Source organism: Diabrotica virgifera, chromosome 2 (genome assembly GCF_917563875.1).
Source record: "Diabrotica virgifera virgifera chromosome 2, PGI_DIABVI_V3a".
Lineage (NCBI taxonomy): Eukaryota > Metazoa > Arthropoda > Insecta > Coleoptera > Chrysomelidae > Diabrotica > Diabrotica virgifera.
The window spans coordinates 198,645,618-198,671,202 of NC_065444.1; the positions used below are offsets into that span (position 1 = coordinate 198,645,618).

The window sequence follows — 25,585 nt, forward strand, 5'->3', positions numbered from 1 at the left end:
TGGTATTATTCCGGTAACAAAAAATTTTGCTTGCATTGCATTATACAGGGGTGAATGGAAGCGTTGTATTTTCGGTTAACTTGAAAAAATTCTGTGGAAAAATGGAAGAGCTGATTTTGTTTCATAGTCCTGTCATATTATCCTGGAGGCATCACTAAAATTTTGTTTTTTGAATTATCCGAATATCTCTTATCTTGTAAGAGCTGTACCATTTTTTTTTAATAAAATCACTGATTGACTCATTAAATAAAAGTTAGATTGATAAGATTAGAATGGCCAGCATGCAATTCGCCGTTATTCTAGGCCTCCACAAAAATTTGGTCCTGGTAGAGGAATATCGGGCTCTATTCGGATTCTATAAGGATAACACATCTTTATTCGATGCCAAACAGATTGCGAGCAGTCGTTGCTGCAAGAGGTGGACATACCCGCTATCGAATTGTTTTGTTTTGTTGTTAATTTTTTTTTGTTTTCTTTATTTTAGCGCGTTTGATATTTTTAATTAAATGAACCTTCAAAGCTGTGTTTTTATTTACAGCTCTTACAAGAAAAGATATATTCGGATAATTAAAAAAAAAACAAAATCTTAGTGATACAAAATCAGCCCTCCAATTTTTCCACAGAATTTTTTAAAGTTATGAGAAAATACAACGCTTCCATTCACCCCCGTATAATGCCATCTAAGCAAAAAAATTTTGTTACCGGAATAATGACAAACGACATCAATACATGTACCTACAAACTGATGCAAGATTCTTGAAAATCGGAGTACAAATAATAAAGTTAGAGATTGTCAAACTTAATCAAAAATTTTGGGTGGCGGAATTTTGTGCCGGTGAGTATATTGTAAAATGCATTCCCATATGATAAAAATCTTTATTGATCATACTTAAACATGACTAAGATTTAAATAAGCATAAATCTGTAGTTTTTAATTTTGGGTAAAAAAGGGTAGTTTTTACTTTTTAAAAACAAAAACCGCACATTTTAATCATATAACTTTTTCAGAGGAAGGTAAGCTAAGGTTGCAAAATTTCAACAAAATCGGTGCGGTTCTTTAGAATTCTTAGGTTTTATAATATTTTACCGTAAAATAATGGACTAAGAGTTGTTCGTTAAGATAGAGTCATGTACCTAAGTTGGTTTGTTAATTTAATACTTTTTTCTACAACCGTGTTAAAAATGTAATTTTTAGCACTCCATACGAGCGTTAAAAATGCTACTTTAAGGCACTAGTGCTTTAAAATATTTTTAAGGCACTGCAGTTCGTATTGACCGTATAGGCAATTTTGATGTAATGTCAAAAAAATATAAAAATGGAATGTCAGTCAAGTTCAAGTAAAATTTTTTGTAGATATTGTCCTGTAATTACGTTTGTAGAAAAAATATTCTATGATATGCGTGTTAAAAAGTACATTTTTAAGGCACTCATGTGAATTGCAGAACTCGCTGTCGCTCATTCTGCAAACTTTCACATGTGTGCCTTAAACGTGTACTTTTAACACTTATATCATTGTTTATATAGGGAGATAGTTGGTCAGCCCAATAGAAAAATTTGTTTGATTCAAATTGAGACAGTCACCAGATGTCCCCACAATTTCTGTCAGATTCGCAACGTCAAAATGCATAAACACCAAGTTGGATACGATCCTATTCATAATACCCCAACTCGTATACATATTAAGAAAAATAAATATCTATGGAAGAATATATTTAGAAATTGAATTAATGGTGTCATGCTACTATAGATTATATAATAAGAGCATGATATCATTAATTCAATTTCTAAATATATTCTTCCAAATATATTTATTTTTCTTAATATGTATGCGAGTTGGGGTGTTATGAATAGGATCGTATCCAACTTGGTGTCTATTCATTTTGACGTTGCGACCCTGACAGAAATTGTGGGGACATCTGGTGACTGTCTCAATTTAAATCAAACAAATTTTCCTATTGGGTTGACCAACTATCCCTATATAAACAATGCTTATATCATAAATAACTATTAAGTCATCCATCATTTATGTTAAGTTTTTTTATTTTTGAAATGTATGTAAATTTTCATCATAAAGGAAAGGAAAAAAATGATTAAAGTAACCATTTACAAAACAATACATTTTGGCAAACATTATGGTGATACGTCAAACATATTTTTAAAATTCCTACTAACTAATAACGCCAGAGTAAACAATCATATTATTTACGATGACTTTGGTATCAATATCCAACTGTGTGTTTTGCGTAAAAATCCGTAGATTGTTTCCTAAAAATATATTACTGTCAATTTTGTTATGCTGTAAATTAACTTACAAAATATACTTTCAAAAATATCTGTTTTAAACCTGTAAACACTTCCGTAGTATCAAAACAAACTTTTTATGAATGAATCGGTGTACAGAAATATGTATGCACTGTTGTTTGTTTGAAAAAAACATCGAGAAAACACCTGTGTAGTATTATGTTTTTTTAATAAACTCATTTTTGAAAATAAAGTGATATTTTGATGATGCACTAAAATATGATAAGAAGTAATAACCCGAGAAGGGTAATACTAGGGGAGACAAGTATGCTAAATTTGTAGTTACTCGTGCGTTATGGTTACCTATTGGGAAATGAAGATTAGATCCTAAAACCAAAAAAGTTAAGTTTTTCGTTTTAGTGGTGACTTTCCACTTTTTAATTTAACTTTTCATTTCCAACAATCGTTTTTTCCGATTATAGTGCCATCTATTCATAACTCGAAAAAATGTCTCGAATAAAAGATTCCTATTTTTACGTAAGGACTATAAATCTGCAATAAAAAGATGGGGCCTATTGGTTCCTATTTAAGATTTTAAAGTAAACTCCCACCCCACCGCCGTGGGGGGTCGTGTTTGGTGTGATTCGATAAATTTTTCAAAAATATTGAATACGTGTATTTTTCAGTTTTTCGATTTGATGTTTATTTCGCGAAACATCGCGGGGTTCCTATTTAAAATTTTAAACGTACCCCACCTCTCTCCGTGGGGGGGGGGGTCGCGTTTCATTCGATAGATTTTTGAAAAATATTGGACACGTATTTTTTAGTTTTTCGATCTGACGTTCATTTCGCGAAATATTCGCTTGTTTTTGTGAAACTTTGTTACACGCCCATTTCCTTACGCCCCACTCAAATCGTCAGATATTTGCAATATACACTGTTCTGCATGTACTTAACTTACCTTATCTTAATCTGGCGATTTCGAGTTTTTCTAAGGATGGATTTTTTTTCGGACACCCCTTAACGAACTCCCTTGTATTAAGAGCAAACATATGGTAGGGGTATATTTACAGGGTACAAAGTTTCTCCCCATGTGATTTTCTGACACGCTCGAGTAACTGTAACAAATACTAAATATATCACTGAATTTGATAGACCATACAAAAAAACCATAAATTCCCACCATAACTTTATATATCTAGGAAATATCTGCTAGTCTAGTTTTTTTTTAAATTCAATTCAATTTAAAAACATTTTTCTTTTGTTTTTGTTTTATCCAGTGAAACCTTGTATCACAAATTTTCAAATTTTGATGATGATTTAATTTTAATCAATGCTAAACCTAATAATCTTTCGTGTTTTTGAGAATTTCTCAAACATATATTTTTACTTTAATTAACAGTAATTTATAAAACGTCAAGTATTTTTAGACATACCCAAATGTAATAATTCGTAATAATGAGATATGTAATAATAATGTAATCAACTGTGGCTAATGAAAAAACAACATAATATAGTACATTCTTTCACGGTTTTTGCTGTAAATTTTAAAGAACCGCTTGGATTGACATGAAATTTGGCATACGCATAGCTAACATGTCAAAGAAAAAAAAGTGATATGGTGCCAATGTGTGCTTTTGCCCTTGGGGAGACTTTCACCCCATGTCGGGGGTGAAAAAAATATATGTCCAGATAAGTCCCGAAATGCTTAAACTGACTAGTTAAGTCAATATTTTTTGAGTTATTTGCAAGTGAATATGTTAATTTTTCAACAAAATAACCACGTATTTAGACTGTTTTTCGCAAATAACTCAAAAGTAAGCATTTTTTCGAAAAAAAAAACATTCTTAGCAAAACTATAGCCTATAAAAAAGTGAAAAAAATGGTGTATATATTAGGGTCTATACCTAGCAGAAGCAGAGTTATAGAATTCCAAATAGAATATTTCAATGTGAAATATCCAAAAAATAAAGTGTTTAAAAAGCTTTATTTCTGTTGTTATAAAAAAAGTTTCTAACATCAAATGTAAGCAAGTTACGCTCAAAATAAAGTTGGTCCCTTTTGTTTTGGCAAAAAAAAAATAGGAAGATCACCCCTTAATTAGCAACTTAAATGCAATTAATCGTTACCGCTTCACAAGTTACTTTAATTATATTGTTTTTATATGATCTGTAAGTCTCATCGATTTAAATTGCTTATTATTGAAAAAATTTGGTTTTAACCCTTTAACGGACAGAACTATTGTTTTTGTAAAACTATACTTTTGAATAGTAAAAGTAGTTCATTATGCATCGTTAATAAGACAAAAAATGTTTAAAAAATTTTTTTCTGTGCCAGAAGGGCTGGAAAGGGTGGTAGATATAGCTACCAGTGTGCATTTTGACAAACAACTAATACTTAGTGGGCAATGGTATATATAACGACCAGTAAAAACAATTACAAAAATTTATAAAAAAAATACTTTATTTTGAAAATGTAAAAAAACTAAATACAGTAATATTTTAAATTTATTATCTAAGAACTATCTACTATGGTAGGGTGCAAAACAGTCTTTTCATAGAGCAACGTTACAAACTTGACAAATCAAATTGCTGCGCGTTTGTTTCTTTTTAGGTGAAGCACAAAGGGTACAGCGCCTATAAGTTCCTTTGGTGGATAAGTGTGAACCAGCATTCAAAGTTGAGTTTGATGGTGGTCCAGACTTTTTCTGAAAGTAAACGTGCTAATCAAATGATCAGCTAGTTCACTGCGGCACTGTTATGCAGTCATAGGCTTAGCACTTGAGTTTTTTTTTCAGAGTCTCCTTATATAAAATATAGCTGTTTACTATTGCTGCGTCTAAAAGGTAGAGAATTTGTTGCTTGAGGTAATGTTAACAGTTGTTCATCCTCGTCGTCTTCACCAGAAAAAATGTTTTTAGGAAATAACCTAGCCAGCTTGTTGTGTTTGAAACCAAATCCGTCATCTGGATCAAAGTGAGGATCTTGATCGGAATTATCAAAATCTTCGTTTCCGCTAGAATTATTTGTCTTTCTTGTAAGAGTACATTGGCGCACCCTTTTCAAGTGCTGTACTGAAGTACTGGAATATGTCGGCTGGCTGGCGATACTAGTAGTCGAGGATTGTGACGGAGTTCTGGAAATTAAGCTTGTTTCAGGGAAATGGTCGTCCGTATCCTCATCACCATCAAATTCGGAAAGACAATACTCTTCATCACTTAGATGGTCTACTATATACTGGAGTTCAGCTTCTGTAAGCGGTCGGTTTCTAGACATCTAAAAAACATAGGAGTAATGTACTGGAAAAATCTAACCAAACCTAAATAATGTACTAAAAAAATTGTAATGACAAATAGGTCTAATAAATAATTTAAAGTCTTATAGAACCTTGTCTAGCAAATAAATACTAAACTTTGCTTTAATGTATCCGTAACAATTTTAGTATTGGGCGTAAACTACGATCTCGAGATTTTTTGGTTTAGTATGTGAAAAAATAACCTCCTATTTGGTACAATCCTCAAAATGATTAAAAATATTTTCCTATCGCTGATGTCAAACAACAAGATTTTTACAGAAATTTGTTGCTACAGAATTGTTTAATAACTGGCATAAGTTTCAAAACTAAAAAATAAAAATTGTTTGTATGCCGGGATAAATATGAACAATGAATTTTGGGGTTACAATTCTCATAAAACATATTTATTATTGCAATAACTATGCCAGTGCTTTTAAAGAATTATCTGCTAGTTAGAAATAATGAAAAAAGTACACTTGACACTTACCTTCAATTTTTGTCGAAGTAGTTTATTCCAAATGACACTTGTGCAAAAAACAAAAATAAAATTGAACGATTTTTTACATAGACTTTTGCAGAAAGGGGCACTGGTAGCTTATCATACCAGTTTTGTGAAAGCACGTGGTTGCCACGCCGCATACAGGTTTTCGGTATTCACACCTACCAGCAAGCATTCAGTGTATCGAATTCGCCTATAAAAATTGTTTTCAACGCAACTCTGGTGGCAAATTAAGCCGTAATAGCTTATGGTATATATAGCTACCAGAGAGCGTTAAAGGGTTAAAGTAGAACTTTTAAAATTTTTAATTTTGAAAAAAATTATTTTTACTTAAAAATAACTTAAAAATTGTTAAAGATACCAAAAATCTTAAACAATAAAAAAGTCGACTTTGCGTTTCTGAATATTTTGTATTTTTTGTTTTTCTGTAAGACAAAAATTGGCTAAGATTCGGTGTTTCTAAATTTGCATACACTCATGATAAGTGACTCGTTCAAGCCCTTTTAACCACAGCTCTTTCAAAAATAAGGACTTTGAACCGATGAAACTTACAGATCATATAATCAATACATACACGAGTAAAAAAACTTGTGAAGTGGTAACAATTAAGTTCATTTGAAATGCTAATTAGGGGGTGATTTTCCCGATTTTTTATCTTTATTTTATTTTCAACTTTATTTTGAGCGTAACTTGTTTACTTTTGATGCTAAAAATTTTTTTTTTAACAAAAATAGGCATTTTTTAAACACGTTAAAAAAGTTAAAATGAATTTTTCCCAAAAAAGTGCTTCGTTTTTTGGTTATGGCACGTTAAAATATTCGATTTGGAATTTGACGAATATGAACCTATTTCATTAGCTATAACTCTGCTTCTACTAGGTATAGTGACCTAATATACACACCACTTTTTTCACTTTTTTACATGCTATATTTTTGATAAGAATATTTTTTCGACAAAATACTTACTTTTTGAGTTATTTTCGAAAAACCGTCTAAAAACGTGGTTATTTTGTAGAAAAATAAACATTCAATCGCAAAAACTAGAAAAGTATTAACTTGGTGAAAAAACTCTACAGAACAAAAGTTGCTTATAATTAGTCATTTTATCCATTTCCGGACTTACTTCGAATATATATTTTTTCACCCCCAAAAGGGGGTGGAACTGACCCCTAGGGCAAAAGCACACATCGGTACAATATCACTTTTTTTTCTTTGACTTGTTAGCTATGTGTATGCCAAATTTCATGTCAATCCAAGCGGTTGTTTAAAATTTAGAGGTTTTGCAATATTTTTCCTTTAAAGAACGTACTAATATTTAACTTAAGACATGCCACAAGACAACCGTTTCAGAACCTTATTAAAATTATTTCTGTCCTTGTTTTAAAAATTATTAAAAACACACTAAGACAAGTCGACTTTTATAAATAAATGTGCGTTTTTTCAACATAAATTTAGATGTACAGGGTGATTCGTGCAAGCTTAGCATAATCCATAAGCTTTATATTTAATGAAATACCCTGTATTTTATATTCTTAAAAACTGCTTATCAACCTGATCTCAACGAACTATACCATATTTTACCATGTATTATGAATAATACAGGGTGAAATTTTGAAATTTTAGGGTGTGAAAATCACTTATGGAATAAAATTGTATCCTTATTACAGAAAATTAATAGTACATTCTTTCACGGTTTTTGCTCTAAATTTTAAAGAACCGCTGGGATTGACATGAAATTTGGCGTACGCATAGCTTACATGTCAAAGAAAAAAAGTGATATTGTGCCGATGTGTGCTTTTGCCCTGGGGGTGACTTTCACCCCCTCTTGGGGGTGAAAAAATATATGTCCAAAATAAGTCCGGAAATGGGTAAACTGACTAATTTTAAGTAGCTTTTGTTCTATAGAGCTTTTTCGCCAAGTCAACACTTTTCCAGTTATTTGTTAGTGAATATGTTCATTTTTCAACAAAATAACCACATTTTTAGAAGTTTTTTCGCCAATAACTCAAAAAGTAAGTATTTTGTCGAAAAAAACGTTCTTAACAAAAATATAGCCTGTAAAAAAGTAAAAAAATGGTGTACGCGTTAGGTCACTGGACCTTGTAGAACCAGAGTTATAGCCAATGAAAAATAGATTCATATTCCCCAAATTTCAAATAGAATATTTCGACGTGAAATATCCAAAACATTAAGCACTTTTTGTAGAAAACCCATTATACCTTTTTTAAAGTGTTTAAATTGATAGCAGAAAACAGAGAAGACTTACAGAACAATCTTGAAATCCTAGAAGAAGAACTATCAAACATAAATATGAAAATTAATACAGAGAAAACAAAAACAATGATAATTTCAAATACGAGGAAGACACACGCAATAGAATTAGACGGGAAACAACTAGAGCAAGTGGAATATTTTAAATACCTAGGAGTAATAATCGAATCAAATGGTAAACAAGACATGGAAATAAACGAGAGAATGGGACGAACAGGAAGCTTATTTAACACTATGAAAACAACATTTTTTGGGAAAAAAGGGATACCGGAAAAAGTAAAAACGGCAGTCGTTAAATCAGTAGTTAGACCAACAATCATGTATAGCAGCGAGACATGGACATTGACGGGGAGACAAAAATCCAGAGTCAATGCTATGGAAATGAGGTTCCTGAGGAAAATAGCAAACAGAAAAAGGACAGACAAAATACGAAACGAAACAATTAGACAAAACCTAAAACTAGAACCAATCAATGAAAAAATAGTAGAAGGACAACTTAGATGGTTCGGGCGCGTGTGTAGAATGTCGAACGAGAGGCTAACAAAACGAGTGTTCGAAACGAGAGTGCAGGGGAAAAACAAAAGAGGGAGACCAAGAGTTATGTGGGTAGATGAAATCAGGAAAGAAGTCGAGAAGAAGGGATTGACATTGGAAAGTGCAAGAAACCTAGCGCAAGATCGGAAAGCATGGAGACTACAATGCCAAACTCAACTCCACCAGCCTTACACCTAAAGGTAGAAGGGCTTAGGACTAAGTAAGTAAGTAAAGTGTTTAAAAAAAGCTTTATTTCTGTTTTTATAAAAAGTTTCTAGCATTAAATTTAAGCAAGTCACGCTCAAAATAAAGTTGGTCCCTTTTGTTTTGGCAAAAAAAAATCGGGAAGGCCACCCCCTAACTAGCAACTTAAATGAAATTAATCGTTACCGCTCCACAAATTATTTTACTTATGTTGTGTTTATATGATCTGTAAGTTTCATCGATTCAAATTGCTTATTTTTAAAAAAATTTGGTTTCAAAGTAAAGTTTTTAAAAATTTTAATTTTGAAAAATATGTTTTTTTTTCAAAATAACTTAAAAATTGTTAGAGATACCAAAAATCTCGAAAAACAAAAACGTCAGCATTGCTTTTCTGAATATCATGTATTTTTTTGTTTTTCTGTTAGACAAAAATTGATTAAGATTTGGTGTTTCTAAATTTGCATACATTCGTGATCAGTGACTCGTTCAACCCCTTTTAACTACAGCCCTTTCAATAATAAGGACTTTGAACCGATAAAACTTACAGATCATATAAACAATATATACACGAGTCAAAAAACTTGTGAAGTCCTAACAATTAAGTTCATTTGAGATACTAATTAGGGGGTGATTTCCCCGATTTTTTTACCAAAAAAAAGGGACGAACTTTATCTTGAGCGTAACTTGTTTACTTTTATATAACACTTTAATAAGTTGTAATAAGTTTTCCCCGAAATGTGCTTCATTTTTGGTTATTTCACGTTAAAGTATTCCATTTGGAATTTGACGAATATGAACCTATTTTTCATTAGCTATAACTCTGCTTCTACTAGGTACAGAGACATGACATATACACCGTTTTTTAAAATTTTTTACAGGCTATATTTTTGTTAAGAATGTTTTTTCGGCAAAATACTTACTATTTGAGTTATTTGCGAAAAACCGTCTAAAAGCGTGGTTATTTTGTTGAAAAAATAAACATATTTACTGGCAAATAACTCAAAAAGAATTAACTTAGTGAAAAAACTCTATAGAGCAAAAATTACTTAAAATTAGTCAGTTTATCCATTTCCGGACTTACTTTGGAAGAATATTTTTTCACCCCCAAGAGGGAGTGAAAAACACACCCAGGGCAAAAGCACATATCGGCACAATATCACTTTTTTTCTTTGACTTGTTAGCTATGTGTATGCCAAATTTCATGCCAATCCAAGCGGTTCTTTAAAATATAGATTTTTTTAAAGTACAGGGTGATTCACGCAAGTAAGCATAGTTTATCATCTTTATTTTTAATGAAACATTCCGTATATTTTTATTTTATGTTTTTGAAAGCTACTTAGTTTCATCTAAAAAAGTATATTATGTAGAGTCTACTATGTGGGTACAACATATTAAGATCCATCTTATTTACAGTTTCACTCATTAAAAACACTTCTCTCCGCTTTTTTAAGGTTATAATATGCATTGCTATTTTCGCTCCCATTTTCAATTTCTCTTAACATACGACCAATAGAAATTGTTACTTTCCTAGAGAGTGGCATTTCTCCTACAGATTAAGAGAATTTTTTTCAAGAATACGTCATTATAGGTTTTAGAGAACCACGCCTACTCCCTGAAATTCAAACTCGGTGACTAAAGGCGCGTTTAAATGTATCCAGTAACTGGCGCCAGTCGCACTGGAACGACAGTGCTGGCATCATGTAAACGCTTTTTTGTTCCAGTCCAGCGCTGTCTGCCAGCGCTGTCTCGAATAGAAGGCTGGTCTATTTTACGTGCCAGTGGCACTCGTCCGCGTCCCCTCTAACCCCGTGCCAGTGGTTGTAGACACGTGTAAACACAGCGTTCCAGTCGCTGGCGCTGTCGTACCTGTGGTTTCAGTGGCCGTATTAGGATTTTTAATAAGAGTGCCAGTGAGATTGGCGCCAGTTACTGGATACGTGTAAACGAACCTATCCAGCGCTGTCTTAGTCAAGCACTCGCATTCCAGTGAGACCGGCGCCAGTTACTGGATACGTGTAAACGTTACTTTACTTAGCTTCAGTAATTTAGCACTTTATCACGGCATTAGCGGGTTGGTATTTTCAAATAGGTTTTGGAGTAGTTTTCGCTATAGCATAAGCGAAAAAACAAATACAAGTTTTTTTGTGTATAATCTTGTGTATAATTTTTTTCTGGTTTTGTTTCCTTGTGTTTAATTTTGTGTATAAATTATTTGTTTTTGTTTTAGGCCGTTTTAGAAGCGCTATGTCCCGAAGAGTTTAATAAACCCAGAAAGAGGCTGTGCGTTGTTTTAGTAACAACGTCTTCTTCGTATTATCTCCCTTACAGACAATCATTTATGTATTTTGCACAACAGTCGCCTTACAGTGTCGAAAAAGTGAGATTTGTTTACATTTATTACGACAAACAGTCAGAGTTTGTTAATTCTTTAGTGCCAGGTAAGAATTTATTTATTGTTTATTATAATATGCATTCGAATGCAATTCGAATATAATGCACAGCTACGAAGTTTTCATAAATTTTAAGGCAACTTTTCGAGATAGAAATACTGCCAAATCTAATGACGTTTAAAAAAGAATAAAAAGAAGGTAAAAATAGTATGTACATGGTATTTTCAAAAATAACACAGGCCAACTAACTGAGATTCAGAGAACACTTTTCCGAAGGTTTTTGGTGCATTGAATACGAATCTGAGCACCAAATTGCCGAATTGATTCTGATTTCTGAGATATGGGATATCTTAACCTAAAAGTGCAAAAATAGCTGTTTTTTCAAATATCAAATGTTAAAAAATGTCTGAGATCCCCTAATCAAAACATAATGTAACCGCGTTACATTATGTAGTGTCGATCAAACTTGAGGTTGGCAAGCTGAAGCATGAAGGGTGTTACCACCAACCTGCACTACCGAGATAATGTAAAATTTTGGAATTAAAATCCTAAGTAAACAAAAAACTCAAACCTCTCAGTAAACAATGACATTCTTAGTAGTCCCCAAGACAAGGTCTGATGCTCTCAAAAACTCGCTGTATTCCGCCTTCATAACTCCTAGACAGCCTAAACATCAAACGGCGATTTAGGCAGGAGACCAAACGGAGTATGGAAAGCATATTTTAGAATCGTCTACCGTACATAAGAGCTGATTATTATCCGATGGTGGCCCCAGTACAAGAGGGCACCGTCATGCAGATGTGTAATTTCGGTAAAAACACTTCTTCTGACTTCGATGGCTTACACAGAAGTCAACATAATCGCTTGCCTCTTAGCGGGCTAGTTTCCTAATTCTTGGAAAATAGCCAGCACAATCATGATTTCCGAACCAGGGAAACCCATGACCAACACAGAATTCTACCGAACTATTTCTCTTCTAAACAATCTAGGTAAAGTTTTCGAGATAATCCTTAAGAAAAGACTTGTAGATTTCCTTTAAGAATTCCATACCATACCAGATTTTCAATTCGAGTTCAAAGCTGGACACTCGAATAATAATACATTGAGGAAGCAGCAACGTCATATCCCTATTCATCAATTATCATTGCAGATTCGCAATCGGTAATTTCCTGGATGTCCAAAAGGTATTCGATCAATTCTGGCATGCAGGCTTGATTGCTAAACTCCACCAAACTGGACTGCAGATGATATTTATAAAACTTATAAAGTCATATATCTCCAATCGAATAGTCCGAGTCAAAGTTGCAGACAAATCCTCTGCACCCTTGACTCCGCAAGCCGGAGTTCCGCAGGGCTCACTTCTAGCACCAATGTTATACACACTCGACAATAGTGACCTTTTCCTTTCCACCAATTCGCTGTGTGCAAGTACTTGGAGGAAATACGAGAAACAATCGTGCGCGAGTAGCTGAGAAATCTTGCAAATTTCGTAACATATTTTTTTTACTACATACAATGTTTACCTTTTAATAACATAACCTCAATCTTACTTTTTTCTTCTTATTCTTTTTTTGGGCTAGAGCCTTGACAGTTATCCAGTAACCAGGACTAATATAATTGGCCAATATAATTAAAAGTGCTAAAAATGTTGCTGATGCTATGACACTAGGTATCGCCCTTCCGAAGCACGGTCCCAATAGATCCGACTCCATTCTGCTTGATACTGACGCCACTGCACTTTTCTCCGCATATAAAACCCTGCTAAAATGTAGCTAATTCTGTTTAAATACTCCGGCTCAACTCGATATGTAAACGATGAGAATCCAATAGTGCTCAATGAAGAAAAGCTTTATTTTAGACCGTCGGTGTCCTATCTGGATGTCTAATTAGTTGTATTTAGTAAAACTCTCAGCTGAGATCCTGACATTCAAAATGCACTAATAGGGTAAAAAGAAAAGCCAATCTCCTAACGGCCCTATGTGGTAAAATAGGTAACACACATCCATGTCTTCTCCTGCACAACTATAAATCTTGCGAAAGAATTCAGAGCCCTCTTTTACGAAGCACTCAACAAACACCAAATTAACACCATAGTGACCACTGAAATAAAAATCCTGTGAGAAATCATGAACAAATGTTCACATTTCCCGTCAACATACATACATCCATCAGTATGCATACATCCATCAACTTGCCAACATCCCCACAATAGAAAATCAAATCCATTATCAGCAAGAGATATGTGCCAACAACCATAAAAAGCCCCAACACCAGAGCAAAAGATGTTCTTAAAACTCCCTGCCCACTGATTGTACGTACTCAACAACTTCATGATGAGTACTATAACGTCCTAGAAGCTACTTCTCTAAAATATTGCAGATAATAATCTGCAAAGGCAGGAACGCTTATTATGAGAGCCTTTTTCTAATCTAGTATATCTGGTAACACGGTGGAGGTCCTCCTCTGAGCAATTAATAAGGCTAAACTACTCCTTCCTATCTTCTCTTCCTCTCATAGCAACTCTGCCACTCCTAAAAAGTTAGTGTCACTTAATCCCTATCCCAACATAGGGTTAACCTACAAGGTTAACATAACTAGTTCCGAATCGAACTATTTAGGAAAGTTCAAACTCAAGAATGGGTTTAGAGTAATTCATTCGCAGCTCGAACAAGAACATCATGGCTAAAAAATCTTAGACAATGAATCGAAATAATAGTAGGCTTAGTAGTCTAGGCGGCAGAGGGGTCACCGTGTCCTTTTCAATTCTGATGGACAAACTCAACGGTTTCTTATGGATTTTTGGCTGCTGATTACGAATTTCGAGGGTGGATTTCGATCCGATTGGTCAAAAAATTGTTATAAACAATTTAATTGTTTATAAATTGTTTATAAGGCTCTGGCTCATAAACTAAAAGAGATAAAAAAGAATGTTTCAAATAAAATTGTTCGCTAATAAAAAACGAAGGAAAAAACGTTTACTAAACTTAAATCCAACAGTTAGAACTCAAGATATTGTAAAATTAGTGCACAATGCAAATTGCAAAATAAGTATTTTTTGAAGCTTTATCGATCGTAACTCAGCTTCTACGCATGCAAATGAGCCCTAGATGGGTCTCATTTTAAAGCTTCATTAATAGGCTTCCAAACAAAGTTTGTTAAATTACTTTATCTTCATTTGTTTTAAAGTTATACCCGTTTGAAGTTATAATTTTTTTAAAAAAATGTACATCAATTTGTTTATGAGGGTTTCAAGTAAATTTGAACTGTAAACATTTATACTTTAATTAACAATAATGATAGAAAAACTCAAAAGGAACATTTTGAGCTTTTTAAAATGTTCGTAAGTTTATTTTTGGTCAAGATATCGATATTTTAATGGCGCGTTATGAGGCGTAAAAGCGGCTCACAGTCAAGTATGAAAGTATTTTTCGACGCTTTATCGATCGTAACTGGGCTTCTACGCATGCAAATGAGCCAATATGTGATATCCATATAAAAATGAATCGAGTTCTTTTACAGCATCATCATTGCATATAAGACGAGCATTTATGTTGTGGCGGCATACACACAATTGACGTGACTTGATCATGTTGCAAAAGAACTAGATCCACTTTATATGGATATCATCTAGATAATTAGACTCTGAAGCCCCAGAAAGTTTTAGTTTTACTGCCCACAAGAACATACTTAGTACCACCATGTAACTGTAAAAATTGCTCTAAGAACTTATGCAGATGTAAAAAATCTGAGATTCTCTGTATATCTCGATGCAGATGCATGAAAGATAAGGTTTGTAAAAATAGTATTAATAAATAATATCAACTTACTTTTAGTTATATTTCTGAAATATCAGTTTTTAATTTTTTTTCTCATTTAATACAAAAAATAGAAGACAAAGTAAATAGAATGAAAGGTGATACGAGATACAGTATGATGATTTAATTATAAAAATTATATGATAAAATTTTATTAGGATCTTCAAAAATGAAAAATGAAGATAACGTATATAATATACATAGAAATTATAATTTGCATCGTGAACCTTTACGCGGTGAGTCAATCTCGCGCCTCAGAGCGCGCTATTAAAATATCGATATCTTGGCCAAAAATAAACATACTAACATTTTCTTAAGCTCAAAATATTTCTTTTGAGTTCTTCTATCATTATTGTTAATTAAAGTATAAATGTTTATAGCTCAAATTTGCTTGAAACCCTTATAAACAAATTAATTTACAATTTTTTTAAGAAAATTTTAACTTTAAACGGATATAATTTTAACAAAAATGAAGACAAAGTAATTTAACAAACTTTGTTTGGAAGCATGTTCATTAAACTTTAAAATGAGACGTTCTAAGGCTCATTTACATGCGTAGTAGCCGAGTTACGATCGATAAAGCTTCGAAAAATACTTATTTTGCAATTTGCATTGTGCACTAATTTTACAATATCTTGAGTTCTAATTGGTGGATTTAAGTTTAGTAAACGTTTTTTTCTTCGTTGTTTATTAACGAACAAACTTTATTTGAAACATTCTTTTTTATCTCTTTTAGTTTATGAGCCAGAGCCTTGTCCTGGAATAAGAGAGATAAAGATTTTCATAAGTATTACAAGATAAATTAATAGATGTAAAATAATATCCAATATTGAACTGGGTCAAGATTGTGTAATATCGACTAACATTTACCTTCATTGTTTGTTTAAATATTAGGTGTTCTAAATGTTGAGCCATGGGTGCTGAATAAGCAACTCGTGGATGATTGCAAGAACATAGTTTGATTGTCAAAAATAATACAATGAGAAATCAGAATAAACTTGGTGTTCGTCGAGTGAAGATGTTTTATTCTCCCTTAACTACTTAACATTGAAAAGAACCTGAAGACTACCGCCCTTAGCTCACAGGGTGGCAGTAAATACCACTTATATTAGATGGCGATAACAGGTTTTTGATTTAAATTTTTTTAAAATCGGTCGAATTTTAGTATAAATATTTTATAACAAAGTACAATTAAAGACAATTTAGACAATAAAAACCAACTCTTGTCAAGGAAAAGGTACAAAATGAAAATTAGAAGATATTAGCATACCCATTTCGTGTTTTGAAACTAACTGGATCTCACCTAGACTGAGTATATCAGATCAGACAGGAATTTAGGGATGCAAGATGTAGAAGATATTTTTAAGCGCACAACTATCCATTTTGCCTTTTTGGAACAAACCTTCTCACGACTAAGGACGTGCAAAAGGACCGGAAGCAAATTCAAGGATATAAAGTTGCGGAAAAATACCCACCAAGTAGGTAAGGGTTAGAAAATGAAGAATTTTTAAAGTAAATGATATATAAATGAATAATTATGAAAAATGATATGAATATGTATGAAGGAAGATATTATACGAAATATGAAGTAAATGATATAAAGAAGAAATATGAATAAGAAGATTTATGTTTAATAGTACACTATGAAGAAAGTACTAAGTATAAAGAAAATAAAGAAAAATATTATTAGTGTGAAGTAGGTACCTGACAAGAGGAAAAAGTAGAAGAAGAAGAAGAAGAAAAAAGAGAGAATTTTTAAAAGAAGAATATGTAAAAATTTGAGAACATCAAAAGAATTGTCTTATAAAAGTCTAGTAACAGAATAAGAATTAAGAGAGTAAATTCAATTTTAAGAGTTTAAGTTGTAATTTCTTTTTAAATCTTTGAGTTAAAGTAAAGTATAAAATCTAATTTGTGAGTGTAGAATTTCGCGAGATATAAAGAAAAGGAATTATGTAAGAATAGACAATATTTTACATTATTGAAGTTTGTTTTGTAAATTATGTATATGTATGTATATTTAGGTTTAATGTTTTCAAGGTAATGTTTGTGTTTTATTGGCGTATAAAAGTGAAAGTGTAAAATAAGCAAGCTTGTACAAATTGTACATAGTTTCATTTTCATTTGGATAGGTCAGTATTAATATGACACAATTTTGACCGAGGTATAAAAAATAGTATTTGTTAGTAAACACACCGTGAAATTATCCTAATACCGATTAAGATTTTTTTTCATTTCGTAAATCAGATAATAAAAAAAAATCTTAAAGAGAGGAAGGATGGTGTCCTGGAATAAGAGAGATAAAGATTTTCATAAGTATTACAAGATAAATTAATAGATGTAAAATAATATCCAATACTGAACTGGGTCAAGATTGTGTAATATCGACTAACATTTACCTTCATTGTTTGTTTAAATATTAGGTGTTCTAAATATTGAGCCATGGGTGCCGAATAAGCAACCCGTGGATGATTGCAAGAACATAGTTTGATTGCCAAAAATAATACAATGAGAAATCAGAATAAACTTGGTGTTCGTCGAGTGAAGATGTTTTATTCTCCCTTAACTACTTAACATTGAAAAGAACCTGAAGACTACCGCCCTTAGCTCACAGGGTGGCAGTAAATACCAGTTATATTAGATGGCGTTCCAGTTACCACCATAGCCTTATAAACAATTAAATTGTTTATAACATTTTTTTGACCACTCGGATCGAATTCCACCCTCGAAATTCGTAATCAGCAGCCAAAAATCCATAAGAAACCGTTGAGTTTGTCCATCAGAATTGAAAAGGACACGGTGACCTCTATTTGGCGCCTAGACTATAGAATACAAGCACAAGAACAACAATAACTGTCTGACCATATTACATATACGTTTTTTTTTATAGAATATTATAATCATCATCATCAGTGGCGTCACAGCTCTTTATGAGCCAAAGCCTTCTTCAGAACAATCATCCATTCGCCACTGTCTCTGGCAGCTCTTCTCCATACTCGAATTCCAATAGATTTTAAATCATTCTCTAAATTGTCTTGGTACCTAAGTCACGGCCTTCCTCTTGCTCGTTGTCCTATCGGCTCTCTTCGGTCAAAAACTTAGATTACTATAATAGTTACTAGAAAAAAATTATAAATAATTTCAATCATTTATCTCTTTTTAAATTATATTTTTACACACATGTATAGTAAATTCATCTTATTTTTCAGAAGGTGAAATAATACAGCCTTTATTGCGCATTGTGATTTTGTGGAGAAGGGACACGTCTCATATTAGGTACGAATGGGTACCAGGAAAATGGGACTCAGTCAAAAATATGAGTGATACTACCTCAGCGTTAGAAAAACTTATTAGTAGATCTTTAAAATCTAACGAAAATTTACCACACGAAGCATTTGTTAAGGTATGGTATAAGTACAGTATTTTATAAGTTAGAATTTATTTAAATGGTGCCTTGAGTGTCACTAATGCAAATTGGTTTTTAAAAGAACACGTTAAGTTTAAAACAAGTATAAAAACTGAAAATCGATCAAATTAGCCAAGCGGACTGAGGCGCACGATTGACAAATTTAGTGGATATGCGGTCGAGGCGATCGAGGTTCGTGCCCCAGCCCGGTGAATAGAAAAATAAAAAGGCTGACGTCGTAGTCTAAAATTCTAAAGAGAATCTACGACTTGGTCTGGAATAAGCTGGTGCCTGATCGGCCTATGCAGGAGCGGTACGGCAAGGGATAAGGGCTTGCGGCTCGGTGACACTCCTCCATAGATCCCTACCGGAAGGGCGTTGACGCCTAAAAATGGTGTATATATATATATATATATATATATATATATATAAACAGAAAATACTTTCTCAACCAAATTCCGTAATGGTCAAAAATACTTTTGATTAGTATTGTATTGTATCAGTAGAGTATTGTAACACAGTAGGGGCGCTACTAAAGTTTAGCACTCAAGTAATGTGTCCACAAAATGTACGAAGGCCGCGTTGCTCAGAATCGGAAGAGATGTGGGCGTGGTTCTTTGGATCATTCTTACTAGCTTAGAAACAAAAATAAAATTGGAGAAAAAGAATTATAAGATTATAGCTACTAAAGCTAAACCAGAAATACATTATGAACAATTAACAATGTAACAAATAGGTATTTTCTTTCCAAGTACTTTGAATATAATAATTAAGATCTTACAAACATAAATGTCCATTACAATTTTATACCTTTAGTTTAGTGTTAACATAAAAAAAAAACAACTATGACACTAGAGCGGCGGAAGAACGTACATTTTTGAAAAGTGGTGATTTATTTTTGAACGTAACCTTATTTTAGTTCGATACACTTGACCCAGCCATGCTCCAATTTCCTTAGCCCGTCTAAAAAATTCGTTTTCTCGAGGTCTGCAAAGTAGTCTGGGCTGATTATCGGAGAATAGGCCATTTTTGGGAAAAGTTATTTACCAGCAATTTTATTGCTGGAATCGAATTATAAGATCCTATATATTAATAATATAGGTATGCAAAGTCCTCAGATAGTGTGCTACTTTTTTTATAAACAAAATGGCGCCCGAAAATCGTGTTTTTTTCAATTATTGCTCTAGAACTCCGAAGATTTTAACTTTACAACAAAAACACTCAAATAAAAATTCACCGTGATTAAATTTTGCATAGAGACGTGTTTTTCCCGATCTGCTCCGACGAAAATTTTCCTCGGAAAATGCGGGTTTTCCCAACAAAATCTTTAATTTTCAAATAAAGTTTTAGATAAGTAATTATTTACCAATAATTAAATAATTTGGTGACTTAAAAGCCTTCTTGGTTTAGATTATAGTTCCAGAAGCTGGTGAAAATTAAACGAATATTTTAGCAACAATTCAATTGTTAATTAATAATTTACGGTCGCAATAATAACCAAAATAATTATGATGCACTGATCAAACTTTGAAATCTTATAAAGATGAGATGCCTATTTAACATTTTGTCGACAAAATATAAATTTTTTATTTTTTTGCATAATCTTTAAATGTTTAAAAAAATAGTTATAAACAAATTAACGTTTCTCAGAAAGTTTTTATTATGTTATAATTTTAAAAAATAGCTAAAATGCGCATTTCAAATATCTTGAAAATGAATGCTTTAAAACTTTTTTGCAACCATTTGCAAAAAAGTTATGAAACAGCAAAGTAAACATACTATTACTACGGTGTTAATAATTTTTTTAATTCTTTCAAAGCGTAGAAGTGAGTTTAAAGTACAAGCTAATTATTTATAAAACAATATCGATTATCAGCTTAATGGTTATATTTTAATTAAAGATTATAAATATATTTTTTTGTAATTTACACGCGCGAAAGTAGAATAATACAGTACCGTAGCTACCCGCCCACATACACAACTCGCGCGAGTTTAAGCGTGTCAGTCGCTTCGAGTGAACATTTTATCTCCGGCTCTGTATCAAGCCTACTTTCGCGCTAAAAATTACAAAAAAAAGTATTTTTAATCTTTGATTAAAATATAACCATTGCACTAATTTTTGACATTCTTTATGAGTAATTAGATTGTACCATAGACTCACTTTTAATCTTTGAAACAATTAAAACAAATTATAAACAATGGAGATATCGTATATTTATTTTGCTGTTTCCTAACTTTTTTGCAAATGGTTGGAAAAAATTTTTAAAGCATTCATTTTCAAGACCTATGAAATACGCATTTTAAGTATTTTTTAAAATTAGAATATAATAAACAATTTCTAAGAAATGTTAATTTGTTTATAACAATTTTTTTAAACATTTAAAGATTATGCAAAAAAATGAAAAATTTATATTTTGTCGACAAAATATTAAATAGGCATCACACCTTTATAATCTTTCTAAGTTTGATCAATGTCTCATGATTATTTTGGTTGTTATTGCGACTGTAAATTGTTAATTAACAAATTGAATTGTTGCTAAAATATTCGTTTCATTTTAACCGGCTTCTGAATTTATAATCTATACCAAGAAAGCTTTTATTTCACCAAGCTATATAATTATCGATAAATAATTACTGGCCCAAAAAATTTATTTGAAAATTCGAGATTTTGTTGGGAAAACCCACGTTTTCCGAGGAAAATTTTCGTCGGAGCAAATCGGGAAAAACATGACTCTATGCAGAATTAAATTGGGGTGAATTTTTATTTGAGTGTTTTTGGTGTAAAGTTAAAATCTTCGGAGTTATAGGGCAATAATTGAAAAAAATACGATTTGTCGGCGCCATTTTGTTTATAAAAAAAGTAGCACACTATATGCGGATTTTGCATAAATATATTAATAATATATAGGATCCTATAATTCGATTCCAGCAATTAAATTGCTGGTAAATAACCTTGTGTGTGTGTGTGTGTGTGTGTTTGAAGAGTTGGCTTGGAAGCTAGTCCTTTAGCCACAGAATGGTAGTAAAGGTTATTGGTTTTTAAATAATATATCCAACTTTAAAAAGAAAGTTACATATTAGCTCAAATATTTCTCTACTGTCTAAAGAAAGTAAATGGGTGATGTTTATGGGAGTCTGAATTTTAAGATCTGTTAATTTTAAATAGAGCTGATCTGTTTCAGACTTATGTTTACCGCACTTGAAAAGAATATGGTTGATGTCACATTGTAATATATTATCACATAAGCATAACCCAGAAGGGATAATATTTAACTTAGCTAAGTGAGCTGGGAATGCGCCGTGATTGGTTTTCAGACGAGTTATTGTCGCTGTAGTCTTCTTCGACATTGCGTATTTAAAAATATAGGAAATATCTTGTGGTAAGGTAGGGTGGATAGTATAATACTGATTATTTGAGTTCGCTGCTATTTTTTTCCATTTTTCTTTCCATTTTATTAAAGTTGTGTTATTATAATGTAGCTGTAAGTCATCCAGTGTGAATATAGGTAAATATAATCCAGCATGGGTAGCATCCTTAGCAAGCTGGTCAACCATTACATTTCCCTTGATGCCGGTATGACTTTTTACCCAAATAACTGTAATATCTTTATTATATATTTTATCTTTGATGGCACACAGAATACTATTTCTTTTATGTTGTGTCATATTTGAGTTTAATTCTTTAATGACCGATAATGAATCTGATAATATAACTGCTTTATTTAATTTGTGTGAATTTAACCAATCTAACGCTTTTTCTATTGCTACCGCTTCAGCGGTATATATTGAACAATGTGATGGAAGTTTAATTTTCAAGGATTCACTTTTATGTGGAATGTAAACTGCACAGCCTGTGGCACCATCCTCTTTTTTGGAACCATCAGTATACATTATAACGTGATCATTATAGTCACTCAATATGGATTTAAGTAAGACAGAATTTATTTCTGTAGATTCTGTGAACTTTGGTATAATGACTTTTGGTTTATTTAACATTACCTGAAAATCACCCCTATATATTGGTAATCTTTTTTCCCTACCATAGATGTTAGAATAATCGTAGGTTTCTAAGAAAGCATCAGCAAGTGGGGGAGAATTTTTTATGCGCCAATAATTATTTGAAAGATTTTCAGTTGATAACTCATACAGTTGTCTAAGTAGATTATTATTGTTTAATCTTAACTTCAAAATATGTTTAATTGCCATCATTTCTCGACGATTTTGAAGAGGCATTTCGTTACTTTCAGCAAGTAGAACAGGGCTAGGAGTAGACTTCATAGTGCCCAAGCATATTCTTAGACATTTGAACTGAATGCGGTCTACAGTCAATAAATGTGTTTTACTGGCAGCACCATACAGAATGCAACCATAGTCTACAATAGATCGCACAAATAACCTTTCTTTGTACTTTACTAATTAGACCAACGTATTATAACTATTTTTTTTTCAAAATTTAAAGATTATGCAAAAAAAAAGAAAAATTTATATTTTGTCGATAAAATATTAAACAAGCATCTCATCTTTATAATCTTTATAAGTTTGATCAATGTATCATGATTATTTTGGTTTTTATTGCGATCATAAATTGTTAATTAACAATTGAATTGTTGCTAAAATATTCGTTTAATTTTCACCGGCTTCTGGAATTACAATCTATACCAAGAAAGCTTTGATGTCACTAAGTTATTTAATTATTTATTAATAATTACTTACCTAAAACTTTATTTGAAAATTATAGTTTTCGTTAGGAAAACCCGCATTTTCCGAGGAAAATTTTCGTCGGAGCAAATCGTGAAAAACATATCTCTATGCAGAATTTAATTGCGGTGAATTTTTATTTGGGTGTTTCTGTTGTAAAGTTAAAATCTTCGGAGTTATAGAGCAATAATTGAAAAAAATACGATTTGTCGGCGCCATTTTGTTTATAAAAAAAGTAGCACACTATCTGCGGACTTTGCATACCTATATTATCAATATATAGGGTCTTTTAATTCGATTCCAGCAATAAAATTGCTGGTAAATAACTTTTCCATGAATTTTGCTAATTAGCCCTGAGTAAAAGTAGGTTTCCATGGCAGCGATGAACTCCCCATTCGACTTAAATCTCTGCCAGGAGAGTGATTTTCTCAAGTTTGAGACTGTTTTTTCTACAGTTGGGCATCGAATCGGCCCAGTAACGCGGCATAGTAAAGTTCTGTAACCGTTTTGCCCTTTTACAGAAAGTTAATAAATAGATAACACCTTGTTGATCCCAGAAAACGGTGGCGATTACGTATCCGGCCATAGGACAGTCTTCGCCTTCTTCGGAGCACGTTCGCGGTGTCATATTCACTGTCTGGATTGTTCCTTGAACTCTGATGAGTACCTGTGGATCCATTACCGGTGGATTCATTACTACCAAACATAAACAAACAGATACTTTTAATCTCAAAAAAATTACTCAAACATCGGCCCATATCGGCTAAAAAACCGGTATGGTTTGTCTCCAATTCGACTGAATTCGCTAAGATGTAAATCGAAAGTGAATTCATTATCTGAATTCGTGATCGGCAAAACTAATATCGTACTATTTAATTCAGCCAATAGAAAAATATATGAAACGCAATTTCGCTGTCAGCGAGTGTCAGTGTAAATAAATGGTTCAATTTAAGACGTAGTAAAAAACCACGGTTCTTAGACATTACTACGGTGGCCTAAATCGACTAACCAATGAGCATTAAGGGTGAGATTACGTCACGAGAGTTTACTGTCATTTGAATCGTAATATGATATTTTTCGAATCCTGAGAAAACCAAGTATTTTAGAAAAATTTAAACGCAGGATGCAAGATTACATTATTACCGAGGACGGAAAGCCCCTTAGGATATACAAGAATATTCTATTGAATGAAATATTTGAAATTAATTATCACACTTCTCTTTTATTTTCAGCCCTGTAACTTATTAAAATAAACATTATAGAAGTTTTCAGGGACTTTCAGCCCTCGGTAATAATGTAGTCTTTCATTCCGAGTTTAAATTTTTCAAAAATATTTATTAGTTTTCTCAGGATTCGAAAAAAAATTAATACAATTAAAACACATTGAGAATTTTGACATGCGTCAAAATTTTGCATTAACTCAATGTAAAATTCTGAACTGTTGAATTCCAGCTTCCCTAATATTTATTGTACATCAAAAGACATTAGAAACTATTTGTAGAGGATTGAAATCTGTATTGGAAATAACTGTTAAAATTGGTCTACGTAATTAAACATATTCCAAAATTTTGTAAAAATGTAATACATTTTAGTTTTCAGCCCAAACTTAGGCCACACACAATGCAATAATGTTCACATTTTTGAACTGTCAATATTTTTATTTTATCATCTATTGTTTAAAAACAATACAGTTGATAAGATACCCTCAGTTACGGAGAAAGGATTAATAATAAAGATTTTTTTATTCAGTCAATGGTGTGAGCACTGTCAGTTAAATAGTAACGTGTGGCCTTACTTTTACACGCATACCTATTTGGCAAATGTATCATATTTTTCAAAATTTTGGAATGCATTTAAATCGTAGAACAATTTTAACTTTTGATTTCTCTCATGACTTTTGATGTAAAATAATTAGGGAAGCAGGAATTCAACAATTCAGAATTTTACATTGAGTTTCCTATGGCCCTTTTTACGATTCACCACTCGGTATAAGATAAAATGTGTACTATTTGTCTAATTATTTCATAATAACACAAATAATACACATATATACACAATAACACACATTCAATGATCGAAAATCATTTAAAAATATGGGAATGTAAACTCTTGTGACGTAAAGTCAAAAATATAAGTCTCCCCACCACCGTCGGACAAGACAACCGTAATAAAGTCTAATAACCGTGGTAAAAAACAACGATATTAGTTTGTGTAAACAAACAAGTGAATTACA

General features: G+C 32.2%; 1 protein-coding gene across 1 annotated transcript in view; it reads left to right on the forward strand.

The window, feature by feature from the left end:
• LOC114328116 (dnaJ homolog subfamily C member 16) overlaps nucleotides 1-25,585 on the forward strand; it is a 99,163-nt gene that overhangs the window by 38,137 nt on the left and 35,441 nt on the right. Inside the window, exons 6-7 of the mRNA XM_050644137.1 lie at nucleotides 11,271-11,481; nucleotides 18,458-18,651. Coding sequence (XP_050500094.1) covers nucleotides 11,271-11,481; nucleotides 18,458-18,651 — 405 coding nt within the window. The remainder of the gene's footprint in view (nucleotides 1-11,270; nucleotides 11,482-18,457; nucleotides 18,652-25,585) is intronic.